The 27870-nt window shown below is 37.4% G+C and overlaps 1 protein-coding gene across 6 annotated transcripts in view; it reads right to left on the bottom strand.

The window, feature by feature from the left end:
* Nucleotides 1-27870, bottom strand: part of LOC141387296 (matrix metalloproteinase-2-like) — an 872424-nt gene that overhangs the window by 654080 nt on the left and 190474 nt on the right. Inside the window, exon 4 of one of the 6 annotated variants that reach the window (XM_073956779.1) lies at nt 551-8696. The exons of the other annotated variants lie outside the window; for them this stretch is intronic. Within the exon in view, the coding sequence (XP_073812880.1) occupies nt 8693-8696 (4 nt within the window). The 3' untranslated portion in view covers nt 551-8692. Of the gene's footprint in view, nt 1-550; nt 8697-27870 lie in introns of those variants that run through there. 6 annotated transcript variants of the gene reach the window in all.

Here is a 27870-nt window from a genome sequence, read left to right as displayed (position 1 = left end):
TGTCATTTTGTCTTTTGCCGTTGCAAATGTCCATGTACATGCAACTACTACAAGAGACCACCACTTTATATCTGTCGTTTCTTGGGAAGCAATGATATTTTTTTTTTTTTTTTGCCAGCAAACCTCAAGTGAAGATAACAAGAAAAACAGACGAACAACAACAAAAAATGAAATTTTATGATGACAAAACGCAAGCGATTCCACAAAATTTTACTGCTGGTATGTAATGGACCCGGCAATTGCAGTACCACCAGTAGCAAAGATGCGTCATATTGCACAATGAAGGGGGACATGAAGCGACACAACGACAATGCGTATAATGACAACTTGGGCTGCGTAAGAATGCATGACTCTTCACCATATGGACCAAGTGAACAAAAAGAAGATGTCGAAGACAAGGAGAAAAACAAAACTGCCCCAGGAACATAATGGCTAATGGTTTTGGTTATGCTTCGTAAAGACCAAGAGATGTGACTCTGATATTGAAGGTCCTTTTCTGATGATGTTCTTGCTTCTGGTGGTGTTGCGTTTTTTTCCTTCTGTGTGCGTATTTTTATTTTCTGGTCGTGGAGTTTTATGGTTGTGGATGCCAACCAGCTTCTGTTGTTGCTGCTGTTGCTCCTGATGAAACAGTCACAAAATCACAAAAATATATCCTGCAAAAAAGGCGTCGCTAATAAAAATCCTTTTAAGATTAAGAATTTGCTATTAAACCAAAGTCGAAAATAATACAAGAAGCATAGCAACATTTTGCCTGGAAAGCGGAAACGGAATGCAAGCACGTTTGAAGATTTTTATCAAAATCCTGTTATATGATTTTCGCATTATTCCCATGCGGAACCATTTCCTTCTGCAATGAGATGGCAATGGTGGCGGTTGGTTGGTGACCGTCTTGACAAGGAAGAAAAAGTCGATAGCATGCGGAGGTGACATTGAAATTTTATGTTTTTGTTTTTCAGTGGAAACCACCTACGCATGGATGGGAAAAGCTATCACCAATGGTCATCAAATCATACAAAACACATGCATTTCGTTAGCTTGTTATGTTCCAAGTAAGACATAATCATTTTACAATATCATTGAAACAAAATTTTATGGTCCTGCCACTTAATGGCAGTGCGGGCGTGTAGGTGTATTAAAAAAGTTTTTTATTTGTGCAATTTTTGCGTAAGTTCTGTGTACGTTTTATGTACCTGAATGAATGATAAAGGAACATTAGCGAAGCTCATATCATGTGGAGGTATAACAGAGTAGAGTTATTATATAAGGTCAATCAAGTACCAAAATTGAGATTTAGATTATATTTATTGAGGATTTCAAAAAGTCGTTAAAATTATACACCGGTATAATATGTGATCGAAATCTATAATAAAAACGAGTTGAGTTGACTGATTCATCAACCCCAGAGAAACGGTAAAACTAGAATTCCGAATTTGACATGATGGTCAATGTTGGTACTAAATTTACATATGAAAATTATCTAATGGTACTGAAATATTGCAAGTACGTTGGTATTATGCGAACGTGTAGATGTAGAGTTTGAAAATTCGTATTTTCAGGGTGCAAAAAGTTAACACTGATATTGGGTAAAAGGCGAATTTGAATGTGAAGATTATTGTAATATTGGGAAAGGCTGTGGGATGTGTTCTAAAATACAAAAAATATATCAAATGGTGCCTCTTGGAACCAATAATATATGTACAAAAGGGTACCAAACATAATTCTCTTTTCAGTTAAAATAAGTTGAAACAAGTAAACAAGGAATCAGTCGGTTTTGCAAACAGAGATATACCCTCAGCCTCTGGGAATTTCCCTAAACAAGTACGTATTTAGCTCTAGTGTTGCGGAGGAGGTAACTTAAGTAATGTATCGGCAATATCCATAGTCCGACATGGGAGTCATTCATTTCGAACTTAAAGTAAGTTTGGATAAAATATGACTAGATCAAAAGTTTAAACCAAATCGATTGCTTCGATTATGAGATATCGCGCGTACCATGTTAGGGAGCTTGAGCTTTAGCGGGGAGGTACCGGAAGCAGTTGACCGATAAGAACCAACCTCGAACTTTGTCTAAAATTTGCATATCGAAAAATGTTTGCACTTCCCACTCGAAAGTTATCGTAACTCTACTCATGATGGTCGTAGAGTTTGTTACGCTTAAAAAACTTGTACCGTCGTAATGAGGGCAGCGAATACAAGTTGTTGCAAAAAATCAAAGTGATTCGGAAGCAGGTCTTAAACAGCAGTTTTCTGAAATTTTGTGTGGAAGGTAACAATATTCGAACCTGATCTATGTCTGGTAGAAATATTACGATGTGAAAAGTATGGGACAAATCGGTTACTGCCTTCAAGAGTTATCGTGCGCACGAATTTCTATTACAGCCTGTTTATATATATATATATATCGATATGAAAATGTATGCGAATGAAACACGCCCAAACTTTAGTTTTCAAAATATTATTTTCTTTGCCCTTGCTTCAAAACAAAAAACAAATTTGAAAAACACACACGATTTTGGAAGTATTTCATATGCATTTATTTTCTTATCGATATACAGTGTCCCACAAATGACTTGTTTTCTTTAATTGATGTAAAAGCACGATGATAAAACAAAAATGCAAATTGTAATAATGTGCGGCTGTTTTAATATCAGATATTTTCCCGAGATTTCTTAACCTTTTTTCCGATTATTTTCAGAGTGCTCTGCACATTCTCTGAAGGAAAATTTTGATTATTTTTTTCGATTACTCCGAAGGAAAATTTTAATTCGTTTTCTCCGATTAGTTTCCGAGTTCTCTGCACATAATCTGAAAAGAAATTTTGATTCGTTCCTTTTTCTGGCGAGCAAAATTCCAGAACTTCGATTGAGAGTCGATTGTTTACAATCAACGGCAAAGGAAATTTCTTTGTTTTGTTTGCAAATTAAAGTGGGAAGTTTGCATACACAATTTGTAAAAATACAATAATTAATATTGTTAATTCTATTTTAGATACGCCAAATAAAGAACAACAGAGTAATGTCATATGGAAACATATAAAGTTCAACATATAAAGAAAACAATTATTGAGAAGTTTTTTTTTTTTTATAATATGTTTATTTAATCCATATAGCAAATATTACAGTACAATTACGCCTCTGCGCCATTAAGGCTTGTAAGAGGCAAGCCGAATTCAAACATCCGAATTTCGTATTAATCAACAGAATTTGTTCCGATTTTCGGATAAAACGTTCGAAAATATTCCAATTTTTTGCCGAATATCGGATCAAACGTCCGATAATTTTACGAATATCGAATTTTGATTCAAACATCAGAATTTTTTTCGATATTCTGAAAAAGTATCCGAAATTCATCCTATTTTCTGTCCATTTTTGAATGTTCTTTTAGAGTTGTTTCCGAAATTGTGCAGAAAATCGAAAATTCCCTTAAAATTTCCCTTCTTTTCAATCGAGTTTTTTTTCGTTTAGAATTCGGAAAGAAACTCTAATGTCTTATCACCCCTCTTCTCAACCTAACCATAAGCAACGTTTTAGAAAATGTGTATACAATCTTACACTTTCATTTATTGTAAAACATGTGCCAATTTCATCACAAAATAACTTGTTCCGTTACGTCTTATTCACTTAACAGCTGCAAAATAACTAAAAAAAACAAGCAATATCGTGAAGACAAAAAAACTCTCGCTTGCCTTTAAATCAGCCAAGATCACCCATATACGTTAACGTGACTGCAACAACAATACATATATGTTCTCTTTATTCTCATCTGTCGTGGTTTAGCAAAGGAAATACTCGCTCAGAGAGACTAATGCACAAAATATTATGAGCACCACCGCTTTAAATCAACTCTCGACGAATGTTCGGCAATTTTGTTCCCGAGAGAGAGAGAGAAACGAATCAAAATTTCTCATTAGAGTATGTGCAGATTACTCGCAACATTTTCGAAAACAAGCGCACGAAAGTGTGCAGAAATTCTTGAACGAAATCTTGCTGAAGATCACTTCAATTTCTGAGGGAAATTTTGAGAATTCCGTACATTTTCTGAACAAACTTAAAAGAATCTAATATCAGAGCCCTCGGTAAAAATTGTTTAGTGGGTATGCACGCTAGCCACAAAACAAAAACAAATCAAAACATTTGCTCTCTTATGAATGCTAATCCTATGCGTTAGGGTCGTGTGTTTATGATTTGCCGAAAAACTTCGTAACCTCAACAATACCAACGAACGGCATGGATTTTAATGAACCATAAAGAAGTTCTTACGCCAAAGCCGAAAAAGTTTGATATTTCGACACCACAAAAGTCTTCTTACTCCCTAACAGAACTTACCAAAATGGACACTAAAATATTTTAAAATTGGTAAAATTGGTATTTGACGTTTTGAAGTAATATACATCAGATGTAACCTAATATTAGAAGTCATATACTTCAATTATGCAATTTATTGATGTCGTCTTAAGTCATCCCAATTTTTCTGAACGGGGATATATATTTATCTCAATAATGTAAATTTATCATAGATTTTATGTGAATCCATCTATTCATTCCAATTAGTAAACACCACCAACTGCGGTATGGCTCAATATCACTATAATATTAGTACATTCCTATCGACTAAATTTCTTATTTTAAAGTAATCCGGTTTTATTGTAATTTTTCACACCTTCAATGCACTAATAAACACAAAATTGAGTACTTAACTTCAAGGAAGTATATGAAGTCCCTCCCAATTGTGAAAGTCGCATTTTTGCATTCACGTGTAATGCCTAGACTTTATTTAACTTTTACGCCATTTACAAAAGGAGGGTTGGTATCTGTTCAATATTTTCGAACAGCATTTATGACCGAATTTTGTGCAGTTACATCAATAATATTGTGCAATTTCTAGAAGTCTTTTCTTATATTCGACACAAAACTAAACAGATCTTTAGTGGCCATATGAAAAATATGAACTCATATTTAATAACCTAAAGACATAGTACATATAATTTTGGGCTTCTCTAAAATGCAACTTCATTATTGAATGCGACAAATCAGGTATTTGACAGAATAGATTTCTTTGAGATTAGCAGAGCTAACACACTGAGCGGAATGTTTATTCTTGAAAATTAACTTGATCATTAAGGTACGACAACCATTTCCCAGATTACAAGGAAAACGAAGACATTTGGGGTACACCGTACATAAACAGGCTGATAATTGATGAATTTGAATTGTAATGTAAATTTATATTAGTCCATATTTACATTAGGCAATTTTCCTTGCGGCAATTGTCAGTTTGTCGGTGAGGGAGTGTGTTGAGAGGCAAAAGGTTACCATATGTCTCACCTCTCTCGTCATCAAACTGACAATTGCCGCAAGAGAAATTGCCTAATATAAATATGGACTAAGGTATTTAGTTTATTTGTATCAGTTTTGCAACAAAAACTATTGTTTGGAGCTTACAACAATCATGAAATTATAGTTTGGTCTTAATCATGGTAGAAGAATTACAGGTAGGCCACAGCTAACAGCTGATTACAATTTTTTTTCATATTATGGCCTATTCTGTCAAAAGTAGGGTTGACATTTTTATTGTTGTTGACATTATGTAATAATAAAGGTAGATGCATCGGTGAATGGAATGAACGCTATATCCTAAAATTAAAAACAAGTTCAAACGATTTTTAATTAATTTCTCTTTAGAGACGACCAAGATGTTTTTTGAAAAAAGAAAGCCGACGATACGAACCCACACAACCACCATTGTGTGACATGACAATTATTTTTATTCGTGTGGCAAAATTAAATTGTTTAATAGTAATACATGCTAAAGAACGATTCGTCAAATATTGATATTAATTGCAATTTGTTCCAAAAGTACGGGAATGTAAAATTTACAACTTTTGTAAAAATTTTAGCTGAAATGTATCTGCAAATCGAATGCCAGCAATCACGATGTTAGATCAGCCAAACTTGTCAAGTAGAACATAAAATAATTACATTTTTTCACTGTCATAAGTTTGCGTACAACTTTCGTTATTTTTGGAACACTTTTCTAGCAACAATATTCTGGAGCCTTAATAAAGTAATTTTTTTACTATATTTGGTATTTTTAACATATAAACAGTGAAATTCTAAATTCCATGTTTTTGAAAAACGGGCTAACTATGCAGATACATCCAACTTTATTATTGCACCATGACGTTTTACGCCATGGCTGCAGGGTTGTATTTTTCAGCGAGTTTCATACTTGGCCTACCTGTACTTTATGGTCTTAATTTACACTGTTTACTTAGTCATTGTTTTGTTGTATTATCTCTTTCTCTCTCTTTATTTGTTGTGCATTCAGTTGTCGCTTACTTTGTGACTTTATTCATTATTACCCCCTTCTGCTCTACTGTATTTATTACCGCTGCCTTATTAGTTCTTTACTTTAATTCAGGGACAGCCAACAACTGTTCAGTTTGTGTCTGTCACATGCACGAGAGTTATTCTGTTTATTTCGTGTTAGAAATTATCGGTGGTGAGAGTAAGATTGAAACTCACCACAAGTGCGATCGTGTTTGTACACACAGTAAGCGCCCAAGGGCGCCTTGGTGGCTAAGGCAGCTTTAATTTGTCTGTTTGTATACGAGTGTATGTGTATTCGGATCTCGTTTGAACATTGTAGAACCTCCCAGATGAAGGATACTAGAAGAGTCAATGACACGCAAGCGGTGCAGGTGGGCAGTTTAGTTGTACATTATACCGCGACTTTAAACCGTCAGTGTAAGTGAAGAAGTAAAGTGTAAACTAACTGAACTGAAGTCTTGTCTGAATAACTGAAGTATAGTCAATAAAGCATTGTAGAATCGTAATCTGAAACGAACCCTCGTTTTACTTGGTACAAATCGTATCGGGGAGTAAAACAACGTCTACACGGGATTAAGATAAACCCTAATTCCGTATCAGTATATATACCTTCACTAGCATTCGTTGGGAACCACTTCTTTTAATGGTAATCTGTAGTGCGATTCTCTAACACATTTTTGGAGTTACCGACAAAAATCGGTAAAATTAAAATGCTCATAATTTCGGTAATTAACGATATTATTCGGTAAGTTAGCGACAAGTAGAAAGTAGTCGCAACGTTCTACCGACAGCAATAGTGTTGTCAACTTTTATTTGAACATTTCATTCATAATTTTGCGTTTTAATGTTACCGATTTTTGTCGGTAACTCAAAAAATGAGTTAGAGAATCGCACTACTGGTTATCACCAGCAATTTTAGTTTGTCATAGTAATTTTTTTAGTGCTTTGGCCAATAATTTTTTGCAAGCATGGAATTGTAAACGAAAAAAAATATATCGTCACAATCAGGACCACAAGGAGAAAATTTTAATTCGTATCCTTTAATTACACTTAGGCCAAAATTGGGACCTTTTGTGGAAGAGGTAGTCGAAGGACTGTCTAGTATAGGCCTCCTTTGAACTTGGTGTACGTTTGTGAGATGTGCAAAGGGTTGCCCAATGTCAGGCACACCTTTCGATAGTTATCGTGCCCACCTATCATTTTATTTGGTAACCTAGGATTACTCAGAAGTCATTAAAGTCTGTGTCGGTATGTTTTTTTTAGGTTTTTGTGTCATTATCTCAGGAAGTATGGACGTGCCACGAAAAATGCCATATACGAGATCTGAATTGTGAATTAACGGATTTTGAACCATGATGACACACTAGCCCATACATCGATGCTTGTGAGTGAGGTTTGGGCCAAAAAACCGTTATCATGTTATCAAACACTGTATTCTACGGACTTGGCCCCCGCAGACTTTTTCCTCTTCCCAAAACTGAATTTCAAATAACTGTTTTTTTATAAGAACTACCCTTGATAAAACATCCAAACAAATTCAGAACATCCCTTATATTACTCTTAGTTAAAAGGTCTTGAACTTTTGTGCGGAGGAAGCAACCGAAGGAGTGGAGTGTCTCATTTTCAAACTTTTTGGTTGGGTAGAAATATTACGAATACAAAGTTTGGACCAAATCGGTTACACCATTGATGTTAACCAGCCTGCCAGACAGACTAGGCCAAATCCAAATTTTCTGAAATGGGTTTGTTCTTAACATACGTGAGAATTTAAATCATTATTATTTTAATGATCCACATTTCTGATTGTGACAAAATGTTATTCCCATCAAAACCCCTCATTACCAAATAACGGGTTCACATAGTAATTTTCTGTAGGCATAACTACTTACAAATCAACTTACTTACCCATTATTTTGCAAACAAAAAAACTCGGTTATGTACTCCGACACACACGCTCTGTGCTAATACTACTTAGTCCATATTTACATTAGGCAATTTTCCTTGCGGCAATTGGCAGTTTGTTGATGAGAGAGGGTGTTGAGAGGCAAAGGGTTACCATATGCCTCACCACTCTCTCCATCAAACTGACAATTGCCTAATATAAATATGGACTTATTTAGTAAAGAGTAAAATTTGTAATTTTGACTTGAAAAATTTTAATTTTTCAATTTTTTTACCCTATATGTAATGCAGAAGTTGGTTGTTTACATTATTTTGAAATTGTTGCTTATATTTATTTTGTGAAGGACGGTATTTTTCTGTTGACAAAGCCGACTTATACCTTTTCACAGTTTTACTATTATATAATTTCTTACCCTTATAAAGATATGTATGTACGTAATACGATGCGTGGAAAAAACTCACCTGGAAAGAAACAGATACGATTATGTTATGTTAATAAGTTTTGATTATTTCTCTTTCGTAGAGCTAAAAATATGAGACAAGTGTATCGGCGTTTTCATTGGGAAGTAACCTATGTACATATGTAAGCGGGGCAAATACCGCCCATTTCTACTTTTTATACCCTCAGCCGTTTGGCTAAAAACGGAATATACACTCTCATACGATCAAAAATGTACCTCATCGCAATAATGGTTTTAGACGCTAAGTATGTTTTGGACGAAATATGTTTCAGACAATTTGGTGTCGATTTAGCCATGCCCGTCCGCCAGTCTGTCTATCTGGTGCGCACGATAAGTCTCGAACGAAGCAACCCATCGGGTCACCTCTTTTAAGTTAAACACGGTGTACAACAACATTTACCGCGCCGAGAGACAAGGAAGGGTCAAACTGAAGCCGTCACCTGGCAGACCAAAAGTGGTGAACCACGAAACAGTGTCAGAAAATTGTTTTTTTTTTTTTTTATACCCTCAGCATTTATGCTAACGAGGGCATATACACTTTCATACGGGCAAAATGTGCCTCATCGAAATAACAGTTTTAAACCCCAAGTATGTTTGGACGAAATGTGTTTCAGACAATTTGGAGTCGATTGAGCAATGTCCGTTCGTCTGTCTGTCTGTCTGGCTGGCTGGAGCGCACGATAACCCTCGAACGGGTGAACCGATTCGGTTCAAATTTTGGCTTTCGTAATATTTTGTCCAAACTTAGTTTAAGTTCGAAGATGGGTCATATCGGTCCACTCCTTTCTGTGTCTCCCACACAAAAGTTAAAAAATGTTCGCTAAAATGGTGAGCACGACAACTCTCGAAGGGAGTAACCGAATTAGTCATAACTTTGCATAAGTTAACATTACCTCCAGACATAGAGCGGGTTACGTACGTGGATTATATCGGTCCACTGCTTAGGACCTCGTCTCCAAAAGTTTTTACATTTTTTCGGCAGGCTGTCCTCTCGGCCCTCTTTACAGCGGTACACATTTTTTTCGGGGGCAAGTCCATACATCCTGGGATAATGGCCTAAAAGCTCCAAGAAACCTTGACGGCACCAACAAAAATTTCAAATTCGCAAGAAAACTCTCACAGGGATGGTCCTACTTTGCACATAGTATTATTTCAACTAGTTATGAATCAGGTTGGAATATGGAATATATCGGTCCAGTCCTTCGGGTACCTCCCACAAAAAATATGGGGAAAAAAGTTCTTGTTACGACGGCGAAATTTTTTTCGGGGCCAAGCCCATACATCCTGAGATAATGGCCCAAAATCTCGTGTTTTTCGGCAAAATATATAATAAAAAAATCAAAATCAATTTAGCAAAAAAAAAAAACAGGAAAATATTTTCCAATTTTTATGTTTATCTGTATTTTTTATAAAATATTTGCCTTTTTCCGGGCTGATGCATGGAAGTTACATGAATCTTAGTTCTAGACGAAAAATTCTACGCAAAATTTCAATATGAGTCTTATAAACCAAAAAAAAATAAACAAAAAAATTTCATCCAAAAAATTTGAAAATATTTTCGTGTTTTTCGGCAAACTTGGTGGACAGCAATGGATAAAAAGTGTAATATTAAAATACTATAGAAAGTCCAACGAATGTGCTGTTTAAGTGTAAGCGGCGCAAAGAGGACAACACCAACGAGGGCATTAGAAACTATTCTATATACACCCAATAGAAATCCAGATATGGTATGAAGCGGCTGTCGCAGCTATCCGACTTAAAGCGATGGACGAGTGGATCAGTAAGGACCACGTAACATACCATCAAAACATTCTACGGGTAACAACGGGAGAGTCAATGGATAACATTGTATCGGACCGTATACCTGAATCAATTGTAGCTGCCTCATGCGAGGCATAAATTCTTGCGGGGAATAGAGGTAATGAGATAGCAAATTCTCTGGCAAAAAATGGAAGGGTATTAGAAACAGTAAACTTAGGGAACGCAAAGCCACTAAATGCGTCTCGGCTAGAGTTAAAAACTTGGGCAAAAAATGCCCACTTATCCCTAAGAAATAGAGAGGAATTAGGGAAAACTGCAAAAATCCTATGGGGAGACCCAAATGAGGAAAAAACTAAATACCTATTACTGCTAGGTAAGGCAGAGTTGAGTAGACTTACAGGTGTCCTTACAGGTCACCTGGGTTTACAAGCTCATATGCACAAAATTAATTGTGCAGAAAACAGCGTATGCAGGGCATGTGGAGAAGATGACGAAACATTCTAGCATTTTCTCTGCCAATGCCCCTCTTTCGCACACATCAGATCCCAGTTTTTAGGGAACGACACAATACCAGATCTTAGTCAGGTAATTGTAGACGACCTGAAACAATTACGAGATTTTGTTAAGGGAACAGAGTTCCTTAAATAAAATACAGAGTCCCCTTCTTCAAAAACCTAGTCTAGAGCGCACAACAGGCCTACTTCATGGCTTATGTGTATGTCCACCAGGGCATGTGGCGATTACTCGCCCCTCTTTTCAACCTAACCTAACCTGATAACATCTTCCAAACTATTTTCCAAGGCATCAAATCCAACCTCAAAGTATATAATGGCAAAATCAATTATACAACAAAACAAAAATTACAACAAATTTGTCATCGTTTGTCGGAAGCTTCTTTGAAAGTTTTCTTATATTTCACTCTCGTAAAATCAAACTTGGACAGAATCATAACATTTAATCCATTAAAATAGAGCTTTTATTTATAATTAAATTTTAACAAAAATAATCCCCATTTTCAATGTTGACCATTTTTCCATTTTTTTTTTTTTGATACTTTTTTCCTTTTTACCTAGCAACGTATGACTCACCAGAAGGGAAAAGAAGAGAGCAAAACTTTTTAATTATCTTGCAATTCATTTTTCTACTTAATTTCCACTAAATTCTCATCAAATTTTTAGGCAAAAAGGACACTTAGCAGTGACCAAAAATGTTGTGTAATGCTGAAGGTATGTCTGGCGAGCGGGTAGGGGTGGAAATACCAAAAGCTCGTTTGTGGTATGTGTGGGCAAGCACTAGAGATAGAGAATGAGAAGCGAAGTTGAGAATTACTATGATGGACTACTGCTGGAATTTAAGGATAACCATCCAAACAGTTATAAAACCTTTACGGAATGTTTGTAAAAAAAATTTAACAACAACAAAAAAAAAGAGTTTTTAAAAACCACAATGTGTGGTAAACGTCACTTTGATGTCATTTCACTGCGAGTGTGGCATACTTCCGACCGAAAATGATGCCAGCTAAGATGATGGGGTTGAGCTTGACATCTATGATGATGACGATGAAGATGATGTAAATGATGCTGCTGATAATGACAATGGTGGTGATATTATATTAAAATCTATGAGGGCGGGAATGAATGGTCACTATTGTGGGATACTGAAACTTAAGTATTTTTCCAAGTCAAAATCTGTGCCCTTTTGTTTGTTGTTATTTTTACCATCACTTCAATTTTGTGGTGTTTTGGCCAAAAGGGTTGAATTCTGATATTTCCAACATTTCTTTTGTGGAGATCTAAAGACGTATGTCTTTCAATATTTTGATGTCTATCGTTCCTTTTTTTGGTTAATCCTTTTAATTCACTTGCCAGTTGTTCCATTGTCTGTTTCTTATTATTTCTTCTTCGTTGACATTTTCTACTTTTCCCTTTACGTGTGGAGTATGGGAAATTCTGCTAAAACTCCTGGCAATACCAAAAGTTGTCATGAAATTAAACATTTAAGAAGGAGAGTTGAAGAAAAAAGAAGACATTGTCGTAATAAACTTTACTTTCAAGCAATAGAACTAGACAATGAGACTGTAAGGAAACTTTTGAATTGAAAACTTTTTAATTTCCACAATTAAAGTTCATTTGAAGGTATTAGAGTGTTGCTCTAACTCTTCATCCGCAGCGCAGTCAATGGGAATAGTAACAATCAGTTGTGAAAAAAAGAAAAACGGAAGTGGTTTCAATTAGATGAATTGAAGGCAGAAGAGAAAAGGGCGAAAAAAAGGGAGAAAAATGTTGGTAAATATTCTTCGTCGGGGGTAGAATAGTAGGAAAATTAGTAATTGGTTCCGTTCATAGTGGTCCCACATGTATGGTATGGAACAATAAAAATAATTATAATTTACTATGCCTTATAGCTTACCAGAAACCGTTCTATAGCTTTGTAAGAGATCAAAAAGGGTTATCTGTGAGCGGCCTCGTTTTAACTTCTGTGTCCCTCGCGGATGACAGAAAAGCTGTGCAGACCTTGCACTCCAATATATTGCGGTAGATTGATGGTCAAAATCAGGGCACCATCAACAAATATCTCAGACGGTATTTTATTTTTGTAGCCCAAGTAGTCAAAAGTACGAATTCAGATTTAGCAATGGATATTTTCACATTCCTCAGATGAAAACTGCATTAAGTCAGCAATGTAGTCATATTTGGACTTTATCACTTCCTTGGTTCAAAGCAAAGGAAACCTGTTGATAATACTTACTTACTTAGCTGGCCCATTACAGAACATTTGTTCCATAGACCAAACTAAGAAAAGCTCTCCAATTCTCTCTGTTTTTCGGTTCGCTTTTTCGAATACCGCGCCTTTTCATTTCTTCATCCACTTGTATGCTCCATCGAAGCTTAGGCCTCCCGATTCTGCGTGCACCGCCATGTGGCATGTATTCATACGCCGTTTTAGCGGGTTCATCATCGTTCATTCTTATGATATGGCCTAGCCAGCGCAATAGTTGCATCTCGATACATTTAACTAAATTTATGTCTTTGTATAGCTTATATAGCTCGTGGTTCATACGACGTCGATATTCACCGTCAACGCAAAGCGGCTCGTAGATCTTTCGAAGAATTTTCCTCTCAAACACATCAAACACTGCCTTATCTGCTTGTGCAAGTACCCATGCTTCGGAGCTTTAACTACTTAAAAATTATAGGTACCAACTTCCACAGTTGGTCCGAGCTCTATGGACGCTTTGCGCGTCGACACCATCAATTTGGTCTTTTCGCCGTTTACCGCCAGACCCACTTTCGCAGATTCTCTTTGACCTTCCTAAAGGTATCAGTTACTTCCTTTACTGATCGTCCCATGATGTCTATGTCATCAGCATAAGCAAGTAACATGTGACTATTGGTGTAAATTGTGCCATTTCTTTTCACATTTGGATCTCGTATAATCTTTTCCAGCAGGATGTTGAAGAGATCACACGAAAGGCTGTCTCCTTGTCTGAAACCTCTTTTGGTACAAAACTCTTCGGAGAGGTTCTTTCCTATTTCAACTGAGGATCTCGTGTCAGTTAAATCCATTTTACAAAGCCGGATGAGCTTTGCGGGGATACCAAATTCAGACATGGCTTGCAATACCTTTCAACGCAGCGGGCTGTCGAAGGCTGCTTTACAATCGACAAAAAGGTGATATGTGTCGATCTGTCCATTTATTTCGTTGACCATTGGCTTTAGTCGTTCGCACAATATCCCTGACACTATCTTATAAGCAATAGGGAGAAGACTTATGCCCCTATAGTTGGAGCATACGGTCTTATCTCCTTTCTTGTGGACGTGACACAGGATGCTCAGGTTCCAATCGTCCGGTACGCGTTCTTCCTGCCAGATGGTGATAACTAGCTGATGTATACACCTTATCAGCGAGTCGCCTCCGGTTTTAAACAGCTCGGCTGGTAAGCCATCGGCTCCTGCTGCTTTATTATTCTTCAGCCGGTTGATTGCTGTTTTTACCTCATCTTGGCCGGGTGGTATACATTCTATACCATCTTGTGGGATTGGATCTGTGGTGTCATCGTCTTCGCTATTATTGGATACCAGCAGATTGGAAAAATGTTCCTTCCATATCCTGAGCACGCTATCTGTATATGTTACCAGATTACCTTGCTGGTCTCTACAGGAGGATGTGCCTGTACCAAAGCCATCTGTTTGATGTTTCACTCTTTGGTAGAATTTTCGGACTTCATTCTGGCTCCTGTACATCTCGATTTTTTCACACTCCCGCTTTTCCATTTCTCTCCTTTTCTCCCAATATCTCTCTCGTGCGCTACGCGTTGCTACTGATTGTAAAGTAGCTCTATATGCCGCATACCATGAATTCCTTTGTAGTGGTCTCTGCAATCCAAGTATGGATTTTGCGGCTGTTTGCATGGAGTGGGCAATATTTTGTCATTGTGTTGTTATGTTATCGGGACAAGGAGTGCTCTCATTAAGCAATTGGGCTAGTTGAGTTGAATATGCTGTGGCTATCTGTTGTGTTTGCAGCCTATCAATGTCCAACTTCCGCGTTGTGTCTGTTCGTGCTTTATTTGCAACGTTTAGACGGGTACGTACCTTTGCTGCAACAAGGTAGTGGTCCGAATCAATGTTTGCGCCTCGGAACGATCGTACATCCAACACTCTCGATGAATGTCTTCCATCTATCACAACATGATCAATTTGATTACTTCTTCTTTGATCTGGAGACAGCCAGGTGCCCTTATGAATATCGAGATGATTAAATCTGGTACTGCTAACTACCATGTTTTTTGCAGCTGCAAAGTCTATCAGCCTCATGCCATTGTCAGATGTTTCACTGTGGAGACTGAATTTCCCGACTGTTGGGCCAAAGATATTCTCCTTTCCAATTTTGGCATTAAAATCGCCTAGAATGATTTTAATGTCATGGGCAGTGCAACGGTCATTGTTTCTTCTAAGCGCTGTAAACTGCAAACTGTACCTTCTCTATAAAGAGTGCGAACATTGTAGGTGCAGATTCGCAGATCATGGCCCTTAAAAAGTTTGCGGGGGTCGTCAACTTTTGACGGATTTGTTTTTCTTTTCTTTCGTTTTTTCATAGTAGGCTGTTTTTTCTAGTGGAGGGTTACTAACCCGACGCCCAAACCCAAGTTTCTAACGTTCTTATGGGTGAACGCGCGGCACATGTTAGCTCACTACATTTAACGGGCGTTAAAGGCAGTTTTCCCCATGTAACACCACGGGGAGGTCAGTGTCCACTTGAGATGAAAAGGGACCATGATAAATCCTGGGCTTTGCCACGTTAAAACCGGTCAGGACCCTTCCTTGGTATCTTCCATCCCCTACGACACCGGTTGATAATGCAACTCCAAATCCCAACCTCGTCTTGGGTTTAAAACAGAGACACCGCTATGCTCCCACTAGGGAGCCAGACTAGATCCGCCGATCTAGGGGCACCTGACACCCGCTGTATTACAATATAGCCTCGGATCAGGCTTCATAGCCGAAGACTACTACCGGGGGGACTTCAAACAACACGGGATTGGTAAACACCCAACAATTTATTAACATACAGTCCGCACAAAGGGTTCACAACACTACAATTAACGAAGTCACCCGTGAGATACGACATCCAAAAGAAAAACACGACAACACTCTTACAGGTCAACAAGTCCAATTCGTAGAGGTAGCTATGTGAGAGGATTACCTCCCTACTGAAATCCCATCTTTCCCCTCCATACGTTATATCTACATTTGCTAAATATCTATGTCTTCAATCATCCTATACCCAGGACAGGTCTCTTACGTGTAAAAATGCATTCTGAGACCTTACCCCGTCTGTAAGAATCTCAGACTCATTATAAAACTTAAGTCAGGACCGTCCAGTAAGAACGTCGCGTCACGAAATAATTTTTTCATTGTTCGTTAGCCTATCAGCAGCATGCCCCCGAAGGATTGAACTACGCCTCCCAATATCCACATGTACCAGATCAGAAGAGCCAAGCCAATCATCCTCAGCCAGTTGCAAACCATACTTCAACAAAATAGTCCTACTTCTCGCTTCCAAATCAGCAGGACGTCGAGTTACACCGTGTGTACAGTCCGACACAAGCAGACACACAGGTAGCCAAGCTAACATGACTTCACGTTAATGCGAAAAGAACGTTAACCGACCAGCGTAAACTACATCAAAGATCGCTAGTCCTCAGTGATATGGCTCTCCAGATTTGGATTTGCTCTCAATTTTTTTGTTTTTGGAGAAGCATACTCTCGGACGCACTTTAATTTTTAAAAGGAACACAAACCTCCTTCTAATTTATCTGACACTTATTATTAAATGAAACATGTAAGAACAAAAAACGGGTTATCTGTCCGATACCGGCCAAAATTTAACTACAGAAAGGATGTAATAATGGGCCTACATATATCTTTCAAACTAGACTTACAAAGTTTTCATGAGTTGCAGACGATTGGTTGGGGGTTCAACGAGTTATTACACTTGATGAACATCTTAAGAGGGTTAATTTTCTTATTGAATCTATTAAATATATTGCATACTTTAAGGCGGTTAAATTTAATTTGAACAGGGTGATACAAAAACAGAAGAAGACAAACTTGGATATTTATTCGCATAATTGGTCTGTTCCTTTACTTCTGAAAATGGTAAAACCGGCAAAAGTAGTAAAAGTTGAAAACTGCTCCCATATGAATTGTATTGTGTCTGAAGTAAAGGAACGCTTTTCGAGTAAAAAGTTGTAAAACTTGAAGATTCTTGAACGTAAAGGAACAGGGCTAATATGTTCGATCAGCTTTCAATGTCTTGAAAACTAACATTATTTTCCCCCAAAACCCTCACCACCCTGTATGACACGTGAATATGCTCTGCCATTAAAATAGTCGTTGAACCAGATCTATTTATCCCTCTCCTGAGCTTGTCCCTTAGGACATATTGCCAATAGCATGGATAAATATGAACTTTCTTTAAATATGACCTTTTCGTGTTCGTTTGTGCTGGTGCCGCTGCTGCTTCAAAGTCATTTGTCGGATAGTTATGACATTTTAGTATCCGGCATGGCGGATGGTGAAGGGGGGAATCTTACAATTGTAAGGATATTTTCATGTAGTACTTGTATACTAGTAGCAGCAGCGGTAATAAACGACACACTGGAGACATTGACATCAACAGCAACAACGAACAAAGCCTTTGCTGGCAGTAATGGCAATAGAAATATCACAACATAAAGGAATGACAGGAAGAAGCCCACCCGCTGCTGGCTGAAAGACCCTATCAATACATGTATGAGCGTGTGAGTGAGTGAGTTGTAAATGCACTATACTTTAGAGTTGATAACATTTCTGCATAATGTTTGTCATTTGGCAACATTTAATGCAAAAGTTGTGCTACAAAATGCCAGCACCAAAGGAAGTGCATTAAACTTAATGACATTCAGTGACACAGCAGCAACAACTGGCGCACAAACAATATGACAACGGTAGCAACAATAACTACTTCCCTCACAACACACACTCTCACACACAAATAGACAGCAAATGATACCAACAGCAACAATAATATTCCAGTAAATGAACAGTTCCCAGCAAAAAAGCAACTCTCATCCAGTAACAACTTTTGTTTGTTTGCTCGATTTAAAAAACAACCCAATCCGAGAAGTGTTGAGCTACTTGGACAACTTTTCCCACCAATTGATGATGATAACAACACCACCAACACAAACACTATGTTCGCTTGCTACTCCTTCGAGGCGTTTGCAATTCAATTTAACTAAAAATTGTCCAAAGTGCCACTTCCGTTTTGAGTGCCACCACCAGCAGCAGCACACAATGAAAAACCAAATAATCAAGCGGCCAAACCAGGCGTCAACATAACAAGAACAACTATGAGGACAAGTAACAACAACACAAATATCAGTTTATATACCGTTGCAAGTTGCAACTATTATCCACCACCTCCATCCTTGATTCCCATATCCACGCCGTTGTCGTCATCCATCGATCAGCACCGGAATTGAAAGGGGGAAAACAAATGAAAACTAATATGGAAAAATAACACCGTATTGTTGCTGAACAACGAAGCAGAAGCAATTTTATTAAATGGCATCGTTTTACAACTATCCAAAGAGACGGAGACGTAGAGAAACAGTGGCAGTGCGACAATGACTGAACACAAGGATAACAAAACAATTATAAATGGTAATGAAGTATGGCAATAACGAAATACTATGGGTTGCTACAATGCTGTTCTAGATTTGAGGTAATATTGCAAGCTGATTAAGCTTTAATGACCCTGCATCAACATTAGAAGTTACATTCGTAATTTTCCTCGTGTTTTCGTGTACGGTATTTTTTTCAATAAGAACACTTCTAAACGCAAGTTGTTATCATTATTCTCTGAGCTGCCAGTGTAAGCTCACTTCCTTGAACTGCGATACAAACGGTCCACACAAAATTATAGAAAGACCATGATATAATCCTAACTTTGCCTGATTTCTGTCCAGATTAATTCGCCTTTGTGTAGTTTCGTTACTTTGTGCGGTTGAGAGAAACATCTATGGGCCACTCCAAGGTGACAGTAAATATCGTTTTCGCAAGAATTAAGAGTATTGCAATTCCGCCGATAGCAACATTGTTGACAACTTCATTCCGTTGCACTATGGGTATAAACAAAATTGTCAGGTTTACACTCTAATTTAAAACGATTTTGCATGTTACGTCCTGCTATGATTTTGCAGGTTACGTCCTGCTAATAAAACATACGACATTTTCAGTTAGCAGACGCTTGATTAGGTTCTTAATTCCCATCAAATTTGAATTTTCCAATTGGACATACGACGATGCAGACTATTTGGGGTTTTAACATGACATTTGTTTTGATAAAGATCTTATGAGGGTTAATCTTTTTATTGAATAAATTAAATATATGGCATAAATTAAGGCGTTAATATAGAATTTGAACAGGGTGAGTCAATAATAAAGAAGTAGAAAAACTTGAATTTTTGTTTGCAAGGTGTGTTTTGATCTCCTTGAATTTATTTATTAGTTCTAACAGCCAGTTTTTGTAAAAATGCTTGCCTGTCACACGAACCGTTCGTACTAAAACGTATACGTTCAAAATTTGGTTCTTGTAAAATTTTACGAACCATTCGTTTTTATTTGAAAGCTTTCGTCTATTTTATAAAAGCTTTTATATTTCAGGGTTTCCATGATACTTATTTTGTGAATTTTGCATAGGCATCTGCACGTAAAATGTGTTACTTGATGGCAACCCCGATACACAGATGTCAAACAAAAAATGTAATCAAATTTGTCCAAAAATAATTGTGATAATATGAAGACACGGATGTACATATACGCGTGTGCTTCTATGGAAATAAATAAAATTGCATTCCCTTCCATTTTTCGTGTGTTTTGTGCCATTAATTACTCAAATTATTTAATTTTCTTTCAAAACGATGGGTCTTTTCCATTCGTTTATTTTTGACGTATTCGTTCGTCTGATTTTGTTACAAAAACCAAAAAAATTACGAAAATAGGAAGCTTTCATTTGTTTGTCACACGAATACAAACGTCAACCGCTATGAAAACCAAATTGTGTCTTCGTTCATGAAATCGACGAACGAATGGGCAAAAACTTTTTACAAAAACACGCTGTAATAACAGCTTTATTTATTTATAACCTCTCAAGAATAACAAAACATTTATAAATGGTAATGGAGTTTGGGGTGCTACAATGTTGTTATAGACTTGAGATATTTTTGCAACGCGATCAAATTATCTGAACACAAGGTCTAACATTTCTTAGAGATGTTGACTACAGCTGCGATCTTGGCCTTATTCATAATGTACTTCTTTATCTTCTCACAGAAAATATAGTGATCATCTCTTTTCGTAGAAATGATGCATATCTTCTGCAAGAAGTTCTGTGGATCTTCCCGTGGAATATCTGTTGTTCTTCACATAGAATTTATGTTGTTTTTCTCAGAGAAGACCTGTTGATATTTCAAAAGAAGATCTATTGATCTGCTCATAGAAGATCTAGAATATTTATGGATCTTCTTCCGAGAAGTTTGTCCTTCTCCAATAAAAGATACGTGAACCGAAAAAATCTGTAGATTTTCTCAAAAATGATCCGTTGATCTCCTCAAAGAAGATATTTGTTGAGCTTCTCAAAGAGAAAATCTCTTGAATTGCTCAACGAGAAGTCTGGTCGATCTTCTCATAAAGGACATGTAGATTAGCAGTGCTCAGTTGGGCTCCCACGTGCTGTCGGCGTGTTTCAATTTGTTCACTCACACAATTAGAAAAGAGAACATTTGTTTTTGTTTTGAAAAATGTCTTGTTGGAAAGCTACAAAAACACAACCACAAAATGTATGTATAGGTGTACACAGGCCTGTAGATACTCTCATAACGCATCTGTTGATCTTCTGAAAGAAGATCCGTTGATCTTCTCTTAGAAGATCTGTTGATCTTCTCATAGAAGATCTGTTGATCTTTTCATAGAAGATATGTTGATGTTTTCAAAGAGAAGACCTGTCGATATTCACATAGAAGATCTGTTGATCATATAGAAGGCCTTGTGATCTATTGATTTTCGCATCCAAAATCTGTTGATGTTTTCATGGAAGATCTGTTGATCTTCTCAAAGAAGAGCTGTTTATTTTCTGAAAGAGAAGGTCTGTTGATTTATAGATCAGTTGATCTTCTCATAGAAGATCTATTGATTTTTTCATAGAAGGTCTACTGATCTGTTGATCTTCCTATAGAAGATATGAACAAGTAAAAAAGCGTTAAGTTCGGCCGGGCCGAACTTTTCATACCCTCCACCATAAAATATTCTGAACTAAAATGGAATAATTAGTTTTCATTCCTGTCCCAAACTCTAAGTGGGTACGTTAAAATGTCAGATAATGTACATAAAATGCTTCATTCGGGAGGCCCTTTTTTATGGTGCCTATATCTAACTATGTATGTTGACAAATTTGGTGGGCTAGAAATTGGGAGGTACCGTTATATAGGGGTTATAATAAAACATGTACCTATGTTCACAGTTTTTGATGGGAGCCTTTAATGTCAAATAACTTCTAATTCGGTTAAAAATTGTAGCTAGAATCCTCAAAATACCGAAAATCGGTACATAACGTGGAAACTTCAAATGTCGTCCAAAAAATAAAGCTATGGTACGGAAAATCGGGAGGTTTGTTTTGGGGCTATACCAAAACATGGACCTACGTTCGGTTAAACATTTTAAGTAAAATCCTCAAAGTACCGAAAATCGGAAAGTATCGTTATATTGGGGCTATGTTGAAAATTGTTAATGCAGATGTGTGGTGACCACTACAACCTTCAAATGTCAAATTACTGCTAGTTCGGTTTTATATTGTAGCTAAAATCATCAAATTACTGAAAATCGGGAGGTACCGTTATATGGGGCTTTTATCAATACATCGACCTTTCTTGACAATTTTTGGTGGACCACTAAGAATTTCAAATGTCAAATCTTCAAATTATAGATAATTCGGTTAAAACTTGTAGGTAAAATTCTCAAAATACCGAAAATCGGGAGGTACCGTTATATGGGGCTTTACCAAAACATGGACCTATGTTCATAATTTTTTCGAATATAAGTTTTTTGGTCACTAAGAACCCTAAATATCAAATTATAGCTAGTCTATACCAAAACGTGGACCTATGTCACAAGTTTTGTTATATAAGTTTTTTGACATTTAAGAACCCTAAATGTCAAATTATAGCAACATCGGTCTGAAAATGTAGCTAATAACGTCAAAATACCGTAAATCGGGGGGTACCGTTATATGGGGGCTATACCAAAACGTGGACCGATATAGCTCGTCATCGAACTTGACCTGCCTGCATACAAAAGACGCATTTTCCCAAAATTTCAGACAATTTTGGTGGAGAGGTGTGGTGACCACTAAGAACTTCAAATGTCAAATGTTCAAATTACAGCTAATTCGGTTAAAACTTGTAGGTAAAAATCTCAAAATACCGAACATCGGGTGGTACCGTTTTATGGGGCTATACCAAAACATGTACCTATGTTCATAATTTTTTCGAATATAAGTTTTTTGGTCACTAAGAACCCTAAATATCAAATTATAGCTAATTCGGTCTAGAAATGTGACTTAAAACGTCAAATACCTGAAATCAGGCGGTAACGTTATATGGGGGCTATTCCAAAACATGGACCTATGTCCACTAGTTTTGTTATATAAGTTTATTGACACTTAAGAATCCAAAATGTCAATTTACAGCTAAATCAATTTGAAAATGTAGCTAAAAACGTCAAAATACCGTAAATCGGGGGGTACCGTTATATGGGGGCTATACCAAAACGTGGACCTATGTCCACCAGTTTTGTTATATAAGTTTATTGACACTTAAGAACCCTAAGTGTCAAATTATAGCTAAATCGGTCTGAAAATGTAGCTAAAAACGTCAAAATACCGTAAATCGGGGAGTACCGTTATATGGGGGCTATACCAAAACGTGGACCTATGTCCACAACTTTTGTTATATAAGTTTATTGACACATAAGAACCCTAAATATCACATTATAGCTACATCGGTCTGAAAATTTTGCTAAAAACGTCAAAATACCGTAAATCGGGGGGTACCGTTATATGGGGGCTATACCAAAACGTGGACCTATGTCCACAACTTTTGTTATATAAGTTTATTGACACATAAGAACCCTAAATATCACATTATAGCTACATCGGTCTGAAAATTTTGCTAAAAACGTCAAAATACCGTAAATCGGGGGGTACCGTTATATGGGGGCTATACCAAAACGTGGACCAATGTCCACCATTTTTGTTATATAAGTTTATTGGCACTTAAGAACCCTAAGTGTCAAATTATAGCTAAATCGGTCGGAAAATGTAGCTAAAAACGTCAAAATACCGTAAATCGGGTGGTACCGTTATATGGGGGCTATACCAAAACGTGGACATATGTCCACAACTTTTGTTATATAAGTTTATTGACATTTGAGAACCCTAAATGCCAAATTATAGCTAAATCGGTCTGAAAATGTAGCTAAAAACGTCAAAATACCGTAAATCGGGGGGTACCGTTATATGGGGGCTATACCAAAACGTGGACCAATGTCCACCATTTTTGTTATATAAGTTTATTGGCACTTAAGAACCCTAAGTGTCAAATTATAGCTAAATCGGTCTGAAAATGTAGCTAAAAACGTCAAAATACCGTAAATCGGGTGGTACCGTTATATGGGGGCTACACCAAAACGTGGACCTATGTCCACCAGTTTCGTTATATAAGTTTATTGACACTTAAGAACCCTAAATGTCAAATTTTAGCTAAATCGGTCTGAAAATGTAGCTAAAAACGTCAAAATACCGTAAATCGGGGGGTACGGTTATATGGGGGCTATACCAAAACGTGGACCAATGTCCACCATTTTTGTTATATAAGTTTATTGGCACTTAAGAACCCTAAGTGTCAAATTATAGCTAAATCGGTCTGAAAATGTAGCTAAAAACGTCAAAATACCGTAAATCGGGTGGTACCGTTATATGGGGGCTACACCAAAACGTGGACCTATGTCCACCAGTTTCGTTATATAAGTTTATTGACACTTAAGAACCCTAAATGTCAAATTTTAGATAAATCGGTCTGAAAATGTAGCTAAAAACGTCAAAATACCGTAAATCGGGGGGTACGGTTATATGGGGGCTATACCAAAACGTGGACCGATATAGCCCATCATCGAACTTGACCTGCCTGCAAACAAAAGACGCACTTTCCCAAAATTTCAGCGTCCTATCTCCATTTTTGTGGATGCTAGAGTGATTACCACAGACGGAAGGACGGACGGACGGACATGCACAGATCGACTCAGAATTTTACCCTGATCAAGAATATATATACTTTATAGGGTCGCAAATGAGTATTTCAATGCGTTACAAACGGAAAAACAAACTTAATATACCCTCCATACTATGGTGGAGGGTATAAAAAGATAGAAGATCTATTGATCTTCTCATAGAAGATTTGTTAATTTTTCTCATAGAAGATCTATCGATCTCCTCATAGAACATCTGCTGATCTACAAAAAAAAAGAAGTTCTATTGATCTTCTAATAGAAGTTCTGTTGATTTTCTCAATTAAGATATGTTTACCTTCCAAGAGAAGATTCAGTGATCTTCTCAAAGAGAATATCTGTTGATCTTCTCCCTAGAAAATAAATGTCGATTTCTGATAATCTTCTCAAAAGAATATCTCTTGATCTTCTCATAGATAATATGTACATTTTTTCAAAGAAGACATGGTGATTTTCTCATAGAAAATCTGGTGATGTTCTTCTCGAAAAATTTGCCCTTCCTCAATAAAAAGTATACGTGAACTTGGGTGCCACCGTGGTGCAATGGTATGCACGCCCGCCTTGCACGCAGAAGGTCGGGGGTTCGATTCCCCGGCCAGGCAACATCAAACATTTTTCAACGGTGGCAAAATACCCCTCAGTAATGTTGGCGACATTTCCTGAGTATTTCAGCCTTGAAAAAAAACTTCTACATAAGTGGTGTCTTAAGACACGCCGTTCGGACTCGGCGATAAACAGTAGGTCCCATATCATTGAGCTAAATACGAATCGGGGTGCACTCATTGATATGAGAGAAGTCTCCCTTGTCCCGTATGGGATGTTGTGGAACAATGTTTTTTTTTTTTTTTTTGAACTTAAAGCAATCGAAATGTTTTGAACTTTTGTGGAGGAGTTCGGAAGGAGCAAAACATTATAGACCATTTTTAAATTTGATGTAAGTTTGAAAGACATATTGCGATGTGATGGGTACTCACCTCGATAGTTATTGTGCTCATCAGTCATTCTATGTGGTGGTCCTAGTAGGAACTATGTTCCATTATCTTAGGAAGTATGGACTTATTGTAATCGGTACCACAAGAAAAACATTAGGTAAGAATTTTACAACGAACCTCGAACAGGCAGCTGCCGCAGGTCACTACACACCTGCTGCTCTAATACTTGATGAAATAAGACCAAATTTCTCAGTCAACAGAACATCGTCGAACTTTCTCCGAATCCTCAAGAGTTGTTGTATTTACTTTAAATTCAATAAGTTAGTAGGTGAAGACTGGAGGAAAAGTGAAAAGTGAAGCCTTAACAAAATTGAAATGAAAAGTGCTTACACCTGGAAAGTTTTTGCGGTTTCTGAAACTGCATTGTTCATAGATGAGAAAAATAAAAAAAACAGAAAATCGCCGGAGGTATTTTCAAATAAATCGTGGTCAAGTTCACATTTTTAGGGCTTTTTAGGTGCGATTGTTATTGAAAACGCAGTGAATCACGTGACAAAAGTTTTTGTGGATAGCTATAAGACCGCCTGCCTGCTTACTCACCTGGGCAGAAGATGTCAACCGGTCTGGTGGTCAAAAGATCAAAAGATCATCGGCAGTATCAAACGTGAGGATGGCAGGTGGACTAACTCCGGTCTAGAAACTCTAGATCTCCTATTCAATACCCACTTCCCCAACTGCATGGATGCACCAGAGCGCTCTAGCGCTCCAATCGTAAGCAACCAAGCCAATGGGGATATGAGGGTCATCGAGAAGATCATTAGTCGACCGCAGATAGCCTGGGCGATAAATACATTCAAGCCCTTTAATTCACCTGGTATCTTTCCTGCAATGGTACAAAACGCACTGGAGACATTGATCCCACATCTGGACAACATTTTCAGAGCTTGTCTAGGCCTATCGCTCACTCCGGCTCTATGGCGAGACGTTACTGAGACATATGTACATCCCCAAAACGGGGAAGTCAAGTCACACACTTCCTAAAGACTATAGACCGATCAGCCTATCTTCCTTTCTATTAAAAACTTTAGAAAGACTGCTGGACTTTGGAATCAGGGCCAGCCTCCCAAGTACTGCTATAAGTCCTGCCCAACATGCCTATATCAAAGACAAATCGGTGGAGGCAGCACTAAATGACGTCGTAGGTCTTATTGAGAGGAATATGGAGAGCTCAAGTTACACGTTAGCAGCCTTTTATGACATAGAAGGTGCCTTTAATAACGATAAGCTTAAATCAATCCATAATGCGCTTTCCAACTTAGGTATTTCTTCTACGCTGATCAACTGAACAAATCACGGGTCATTGCAGAATAAGATACATGTCCTGCAAATGGGAAAGAAACAATGATGTTGACTACTGCAGGCTGTGTGAAGATGAAGAGGAAACAGAAACAATCGAACACTAATTATGTCGCTGTCCAATGCTGACGACGCGGAGACTTAGAACCATGGGTGAACACGCGATCCAGTCCCTGTCAACCTTCTGCCATACCGAGCCAACAAGTCTGCTTCATCTCGCCAAAGGTCTAAAATGGGTCCAGCGAGAACAATTAACATAAATCGCAAATATCTCTCTTAAAACCCTATACACATTTTTCTCCTTCTGTCCACATTATCTATCTTCTCTATAACATATATTATTTTATATTATATAACCTTATCTTCCTTTCAGTACTTCAATAAGATGAAAACAATGAACCACAAGGTCTCCGAGTGAAGTGGCTGTCGACCTGACAGCTGCGCAACCTTTAACCTAACCTATTCTAAGCGACAGTTCAAATGACCCCTAGAGTGTGTTAGGATGATGAGGAGTGTTACTTTTCGTAATAGGCTATTCCAGCAATGATCGGTTTTGCAGAAGTCATTCAAAAGTCAAGATATAGGAACCACTCGGAATTACGGATGAAGAGAAGTGTACCTCGTAGCATAAAGCCCTCTCTGACGTGGAGGTAGTATTACAATTTGCAATGATCGATTTTGCAGATTTCATCCGAAACTCAAATCTTGGATAAGCAATTAGTTTAACCGGAATGTCATTACTACTGTACTCCAACATACCCCGTATCCACATGTAATGTCACTTGAACTTCGATACCGTTACAGCTTTTCGAGGACATGGAGAAGACTACCCTCGAGTCGTATTTTCAAATGTTGGTATCCAAATATAGTTTTAGACGCCAGTTTTTTGTTGTATACAGGAATTAGAAATCGAAGAGCCGTATGATGGCAGATGAAGTTTCCCAAGGTTGGCTGTTTTAGGACATGGAAAACACTACCCTCAAGCCGTATTTTAAAATGTTGGATAACTAAATATAGTTTTTGACGCCAGTTGTTTGTAGAATTCAGGAATTAGAAATCGAAGGGCCGTAGGGTGCAAAATGTAGTTTTCGAGGTGGGGATGTATGTATATGAAACTGTCTAACCTTTACCTATTAACAATTCCGCAACCACACGGACTGCATGTGCATGATTGTACGATAATGATGTCGGGTTTTATCGTTATGGGATAGGATAAATACCAACATAGTTGACTAAACGT

Source organism: Musca autumnalis, unplaced genomic scaffold (assembly GCF_047663935.1).
Source record: "Musca autumnalis isolate F117 unplaced genomic scaffold, ASM4766393v1 scaffold_5, whole genome shotgun sequence".
Lineage (NCBI taxonomy): Eukaryota > Metazoa > Arthropoda > Insecta > Diptera > Muscidae > Musca > Musca autumnalis.
The sequence above is the reverse complement of the archived record's forward strand: the minus strand, read 5'-3'. Positions and strand labels throughout refer to the sequence as shown.